The 6,980-nt window shown below is 44.4% G+C and overlaps 2 protein-coding genes across 2 annotated transcripts; both read left to right on the top strand.

Moving 5' to 3' along the window:
- Window positions 1-285: 285 nt before the first annotated feature.
- Window positions 286-1,683, top strand: LOC131218192 (uncharacterized). The gene is made up of 3 exons (XM_058212874.1): window positions 286-629; window positions 780-1,052; window positions 1,275-1,683. The coding sequence occupies exons 1-3, from the start codon at window positions 286-288 to the stop codon at window positions 1,681-1,683; spliced, it is 1,026 nt and encodes a 341-aa protein (XP_058068857.1).
- A 102-nt stretch (window positions 1,684-1,785) lies between these two features.
- LOC131218191 (uncharacterized) lies at window positions 1,786-3,379 on the top strand. Its single transcript, XM_058212873.1, has 2 exons — window positions 1,786-1,927; window positions 2,937-3,379. The coding sequence occupies exons 1-2, from the start codon at window positions 1,786-1,788 to the stop codon at window positions 3,377-3,379; spliced, it is 585 nt and encodes a 194-aa protein (XP_058068856.1).
- The last annotated feature ends 3,601 nt before the right edge of the window (window positions 3,380-6,980 follow it).

Raw genomic sequence — 6,980 nt, 5'->3', positions numbered from 1 at the left:
CACGGTCATGCTCAAGCTGAGGAAAGTGAAACAAGCTCTGAAACTTGGAATAGGGAGGCAATTGGAGATGTTTTCGCTAAGCATAAGTAGGCCGAGTTAAACTTAGAGTAGCTGGAATGTAGGCAGTAGATTGCCGCTGTCCCCTACCCTGATGGGATCATTTTAAAGGCTAAACAATCTCTTGTTAGGTGGGAATTAGCAGAGGAAATCTTCTTAAAGCAAAAGGCCCATAATAGCTGGCCGATAGAGGGATATCGCAATAGGAAATTCTTCCATTTATCAGCAATGGAACGTGCTAGAAGGGCAGACATCAAGGAGATCAAATTAGACGCTACAACTATTCTCATAGATCCAAATTTAATCCAATCTGAGGCAGTTAACTATTTCTACAAGCTGCTGACAGACACACAGCAGGCTAATGCTAATCTGGTCCACACCCACATTCCCAGCTTGGTCATAGAGGAAGAAAACGTTGCTCTGATGCGCCCCTCGTCCATGGAGGAAGTGCGTCAGGTGGCATTCTCCCTGCCTTCAGACTGCACCCCTAGGCCAAGCGAGTTTGACGGCTCTTTCTACACAGGGTGCTGGCAGATTGTGGGCCCTGACATTCTAGAAGTAAATGCTTTCCTGTTCAAAGGGGGAGATTTACCGAGGGCGTTCACCTCCACCCCGATTTGCCTCATTCTAAAATCCATTGCCCCCTTGTCCTTTGACCATTTCAGGCCCATTAGCCTCTGTAACTGAATATATAAGATCTTCTCGAAGGTGATTGCTTCCAGGTTGGCTGTCGTCCTTCGCAATCTCATCTCCCTAGAGCAAGGTGTGTTCATTTATGGACGGAATATCGTAGAGAATATTGCGTTGGCTCAAGAGGTCTTTAGGGAGTTAGACAGAAAAGTAAGGGGCGAAAACATTGCTATCAAACTCGACATGGAGAAAGCATATGACAAGGTCAACTGGAGCTTCCTCAAGTTGGTTCTCCTGCGCTTTGGGTTCAACAAAAGATGGGTCAATTTGGTGAAAAGAGGCCGGAACAATTGTTGGTTCTTCATGTTAGTTAATGGGGAAGCTAATGGCTATTTCAAATCCTCACGTGGGCTGTGGCAGGGTGACCCGCTATCCCCGAGCCTTTTCATTATAGCAGCGAAAGTATCCAGCAGAGGCATTAGAGCCTCATTCAGCTAAGGGATCTGTCAGTCGTTCAAGCTCAAGAGGGCCTGTCTACTCATCTCCCACCTGTTATATGCAGATGACACCTTGTAATTCGCCAACAGTAGTGCAGCTTCACTGGCATCGATTAAGGATTTTCTAATCTCCTATCAACGTGCTTTGGGCCAGAAGATAAACCTTGCCAAGAGCACATTTTTCTACTCCGCCAAGCTTCCTCTCGGTCGTGTCAAATACATTGCCAACTTCCTGAATATCCCCAAGGTGACCTCAGCGTCTCAGTATTTGGGAGTCCCATTCGTGAAAGGCAGGCCCTCTAGGGAAGCCTTCAAGCCCCTCCTGGACAGGATCACGGCTAGGGTGGATGGCTGGAACGCCCGAATCATGTCCCATGCTGGCCGCGCCACTCTCATTAAGCACGTCCTTGGTAGCATTCTGGTTCACATGATGACGGCCACCCCTATGCCTGCTTGGTGCCTGTCAGAGATGGAGAAGACCTTTGCAAACTTCTTCTAGGGCTAGACGAACGATAAGAGAAAGTTAGATTGGACTAACTAGAAGAGGATTGCAGCCCCAATCTCGGAAGGCGGTCTAGGCATTAGGAGGCTGTGCAACATGATGGCGGCACTGAGATTGAAGATGGCTTGGACGCTTTCCCACGGCAACAGCAAGAGTCTCTACATGACGTATATGAGGGCCAGATACGTGGAACCCACCGCTGCTGACCATGCACATATTCGCTCCAGGCGCAACCGAGAGCGTCCTCTCCTCTATGGAACAAAATTCTTGCCCTACTCACCTTCTTGACAGCTAATGTATGCTGCTTGATCAATAGAGGTGACTGTAATCTCTAGGAGGTTGATTGGACAAGGCTCGGCCCACTACAAGACGTTGCTATCAAGTAAATCTCGTTCGCTTTGCAAAGTATGAAGGTCAATGATTTTATTGGCAGACAAGGTCGGTTCTCGCCTTCCTCTGTCCTAAAGTATTTGCCGTAGGAGGTTATTCATCATATTCTTTAGAGTGACATATGCACGTCTGATGCTGAAGACTCCCACGTTTAGCCTTTCACCTCGTCAAGCAGCTTCTTAATGCAATCAGCGTGGTCCACCATCAGACCGTCTAGAGAAAGGCGGGGCTGGTCGAGGTGGGTGTGGCATTTTCTAGTCCCGCCAAAGATATTGGTATTCATTTGGAGGCTCCTTGCGGGTGCGATTCCTGTGAATGAACGTACCCAAAAGAAGGATGTCTCGATGGCGCGCTTTGAGTGCTGCCCAACTGACGGACAGCAAGAATCGCTAGGGCATTTGTTTGTTGCGGGACACCTAGCCAAGGTGGTGTGGTGGCACTTCAGTAGCATCTTCAGCATTTCCCTCGCTGACCAAAGCTCCCCCCAAGCTAGATTGGCACAATGGTGGGGGCCTTGCCCCCGGGTGCTCAACTTGTCCAGGTGCATGCTCTCACTCCCATCTTCCTGCTTTGGGAGATTTGGAAAGCATGTAACTTCTCTAGCTTTGACAGTAAGAAATTGTGCATTGGGGCTGTGATCATGCGTATTAATTAGTGGTTGGGAAGGGCATACAAAGGGGGCAATCAGGCCCACACCAACCCCTCTTCCTGGATGGCCCGTCTCCAACTCAGGAATCTCCACATACCTGAGGCTCCCCTATCGCCCAAGAAAGCTAAGGTGGTGGTTTGAAGAAGGCCAAATTGTAGTTGGGTCAAGCTGAACGTTGATGGTTCAACCCTGCATAACCCTAGGCTGTCAGGTGGGGGTGGCATATACAGGAAGGAAGATGGCGAGTTGGTCTTTGCATTCTCACATGGTTACGGTTTAGGTACCAACAACAAGGCAGAGTTCTTGGCAATTTACGAGGGCCTCTCCATTTGTGCTAACAAGGGCCTTTGGAATGTTATTGTTGAGTCTAACTCTAAATTGGTGGTGGATATGCTCAACAGAGTTTCTCAGATGGGTTGGAAGTGGTATCATTGGGTGACTCGTATCACTTCCCTCGATTCGAGGGGTTCTTTCCGCTACACCCACACAGTCAGAGAGGGGAACAGGCCAGCAGATGGTCTGGCTCGGCTAGGTAGCAAGACCCAGAGTAATAGGGTGGTCCACGCCACGAAAGACCTCCCTCGTGAGATCTGCGGTTTGGTGGTGTTAGATAAGGTAGGGTTGGGTGTCATCAGGGTGGCGGTTCATGTATAGTTTACCTTTTTACAATAGGTTGCCCCAAGGGTTATATTTTTGTGCCCTTGGGGCATCCCAAAGTGCAGTCCATGTAATTTCCCACAAATGAAAATGAAGTTCTCCTTTAAAAAAATGTAAAAAATTTGGGAATTCAATCACAATTCAACATAAAAATCTTAACTTTCATTCAAGAAACGAATTAACTATCAAATATCTATTAAAAGGTTCATCCCTTAGCTTTAGTTAAGAGATTAGCCAAGCATATTGCAACACCCCAGTTCCCGAAACCTGAGTATACTACTCATTTTCTAAAAACCTGAGTGTTAACCTTTAACTGTAACTCAAATTTCACATACATTTTTTTTCTTTTTATCAAAGTTAATAAACTAGCGGAATATGAGCAATCAAGTATAAGAGGGAGTCCAAATGTGCAAATCCAAATGTTTTAAGCGGTTACCCGAAAACTTAAACAAACCAATGTCTTAACCTTTACAAACATAACAATATAAATTAAATACAAATAAAATCAGGAATGGAGAGTCGCAAGATCATCTGACTCCTCGTGTTCCACATGAACACCAGCATACGTCATCTACATCTCTTGCACACTAAGTACGGTTCGATAGCATCAATGGCTACTGCAGTGAGGTATACCCCTCAAGATTTATCGTATCACCAAGATAATTAAGCATAGTTAACAAAGGCAGTATATAATAAATATTGCACAAAGATTACCATGAAAATCAGATAAGGTTCATCAGATACGTATTCATTAAATAAATCATACAAGATAATCTTATTTAAATGCATGGATATATGCACATGCTCACAGACCTGGGGATGCACATCCAGCTGGTGAAAAGTCGCCCAAGGAGAACTAGCCACCCAAAAAAATACTCAAAGGTACGCCAAGGAGAACTAGCCACTTGGAAAAGACTATGCAATGAGGTCGCCCAAGGAGAACTAGCCACCCGAAAAAATACTCAAAGGTATGCCCAAGGATGACTAGCTACCTAGAAAAGATCATATAATATAGATCGCCCAAGGAGAATTAGTCACCCGAAAAAGTACATAAAGGTACGCCTAAGGAGAACTAACCACCCTAAAAAGACCATGTAATATAGATCACCCAAGGAGAATTAGTTACCTGAAAAAGTACATAAAGGTACACCCAAGGAGAACTAAACACCCGAAAAAGACCAAATAATATAGATCGCCTAAGGAGAATTAGTCACCCGGAAAAGTACACAAAGGTACACCCAATGAGAACTAACCACCTGAAAAAGACCATAATATATGCCATGAAAATGCATGATTAGCCCAACTATTATTATTCCAATTTCAAACAATCATTTTAAGAAAGCTCAAAGGTCGTTATGGGGGGTATGTCACCTAGCATAGGCCGACAACTTAGGCATATTGTCTCATTCCACCATCGTTAGCTCATGAGGCTAACAAATAAGGTGTTTAAAGGTAACCTACGCAACTAGTGGCCAATTCTAACTCTACAAGTGGAACTTACCATCGCAAGGTTATATAAAGGTGGTTCATTAAAGCCACATGGGGCAAATATTAAATCAAGCCGCATAGGGCAAACAAATTCATCTCAAAGATGTGATAAAAGGAAATATCCCAAAAGTCACTTAGGCTACAAATGATCCAAAAGATGGCAAGTCCACCAGATAATTTCATTTAATCTATTACGCAAATGGCCACTAATTCGAGGACCTTTAAATACCCCATAAAGAAATCAAAACAAGTCCTATGTGATATCAAAAGTACTTGCACATATAAAGTGTTCAATTCAAACTAGAATAGGAATATTTGATATCATACTTGAATTCTAAATCTAGCCATCAATCATCTATGAAGAATTATACGAATGGAACTAACATTTATCATCATCTTCGATTAATATTAAATTAAGCAATCAGTGAAATAAATGAACTAACATAACTATCATGATGTAGGAAAAGCCTGAGGGGTGATCCTCACCTTCCAAGATTCGAATTGGCTTCATATGTTGTTAGAATTGTTTGCGCACGTCCACTGATCCAATTCCAAGCGCACTTTAAACCGTTTGGTCATTTAGATCACCACCAATCCCTAAGGTTATCCCTAAAGATTAAATAGTGTAGGATTCGAGTATGAATCTTTGATTAAGAGGAGGTGATTCCAATTCTAATATAAGAATAGCATAATTTAACATTTGTTGTATTGAAATTTAAGCTAAAATTCTAAAATCAATTTCTATAAATTGCAATGCGACTCAACTCAATTCGAATCAACTCATATATGATTCGAATTGATGTAAATTCGCTTTTCTACCAAATCGCATTGCACTACCTTGTTAGGGTTGACTAATTGTGATGCAATTAAACTTAGTCAAAACGAGTCCAATTTAGTGAGACGACTAAATGAGTCGACTCGATGAGTTGTCACGTTTATCAAAGAAATGACATAACTCTAACTTCCTTGGAATTATACTTGCGTGAAATACTAAAATTGGAAAAAATTTTGCTGACCTGACTAAGTTTAACCTGGCTCGTTGCGGGCCAGTGAGTTGACTCAGTAGACTAGAAATCCCTTCTTCTTCACTCTTCTCTTTCTTTCTTTTTCTTCCTTCTTCTTCTTTCTTTCTCACTCTACTCTCCTCACCTCAAATTCTTGCTGGAAACCCAGCGGACCAGACCCAACATGACCCCATCAAACTCAGTTTCAACTGAGTCGACTCGGTTTCAACCGAACGACAGCCCCACACCATCTCTTCATTCTTTCTCTCATCTTCTTCTCTTTTCCTCTTCCTTCTTCTCCATCTCCTTCTGCCTTTCTGTTTTCTCTGGTGTTCCAGCAATGGACGTTGGATCAGCTTTACTCGGCCCGAAACTCGGTTTGACTCGGGCACGAGTGCGGCAACTGGGAGCAGCGCATGAGCTCTCTCATTCTCTCAGATTTTCCCTCTCTTCCTCTCATTTTCTCCATCTATTTCCTTCTCTTCTTCTTCTATCTCTGGCGGTCCAAAAATGGATGTCGGACCGGCTGGACTCGGCCCAGAACTTGGCCCGAATCGGGCACGAGTGCGGTAGCGAGCTGCAGCCAGATGGGGTCGCTCGAGCCCAATCTCACTCTCTTGATTCTATCCTCCTTCTTCTTCCTTTCTTCTCCTCCTTCCATTTCTTCTCCAGGGACGTCCAGCAGCGGGTCCGAGCATAACTGGGTCAAACCATGTCGACCCGGCGCGGTAGGACGACGAGGAAGTTGACACCCACTAATGGTGGTTCTCCACTCAGCAGGTTACCCTTCGAACTGGAGCTGCCGAACGCTGTGGATCTGTCTTAGAAAGCTTGGAGAGGAGAAAAATCAGAGGTTGGTGGGCATTTTTCTGGTGGGATCGAAGGGAGGAAGAAACGGCCGGCTGCTCCCTCTCTCACCATCTCTTTTTTATTTGAAAAGCCCTAGCCTTAAAGGGCTAGGATTGCACGATTTGGACGGCTAGGATGCAAAGGAATCCCGCACGCGCATTGCCAGGTTGGCAGCTCCAAACAGTTTCTCATTTTTGAAATTACAGCCGTATAGAGTCGATTTACACCATAGGTCGTGTGCATGCAGACGTGTGCTA

This window comes from Magnolia sinica, chromosome 11 (genome assembly GCF_029962835.1).
Source record: "Magnolia sinica isolate HGM2019 chromosome 11, MsV1, whole genome shotgun sequence".
Taxonomy (NCBI): domain Eukaryota; kingdom Viridiplantae; phylum Streptophyta; class Magnoliopsida; order Magnoliales; family Magnoliaceae; genus Magnolia; species Magnolia sinica.
This window is presented reverse-complemented; position numbering and strand designations above follow the sequence as displayed.

Excerpts from the sequence above, each read along its gene's own strand:
- LOC131218192 (XM_058212874.1), top strand. The coding sequence starts at position 286 with ATGGAACGTGCTAGAAGGGCAGACATCAAGGAGATCAAATTAGACGCT. Across the intron at positions 630-779 it reads CTAGAAGTAAATGCTTTCCT|GTTGGCTGTCGTCCTTCGCA; the intron begins GTTCAAAGGGGG and ends GATTGCTTCCAG. Across the intron at positions 1,053-1,274 it reads AACAATTGTTGGTTCTTCAT|TAGTGCAGCTTCACTGGCAT; the intron begins GTTAGTTAATGG and ends ATTCGCCAACAG.
- LOC131218191 (XM_058212873.1), top strand. The coding sequence starts at position 1,786 with ATGGCGGCACTGAGATTGAAGATGGCTTGGACGCTTTCCCACGGCAAC. Across the intron at positions 1,928-2,936 it reads CTCCAGGCGCAACCGAGAGC|GTGGGGGTGGCATATACAGG; the intron begins GTCCTCTCCTCT and ends CTAGGCTGTCAG.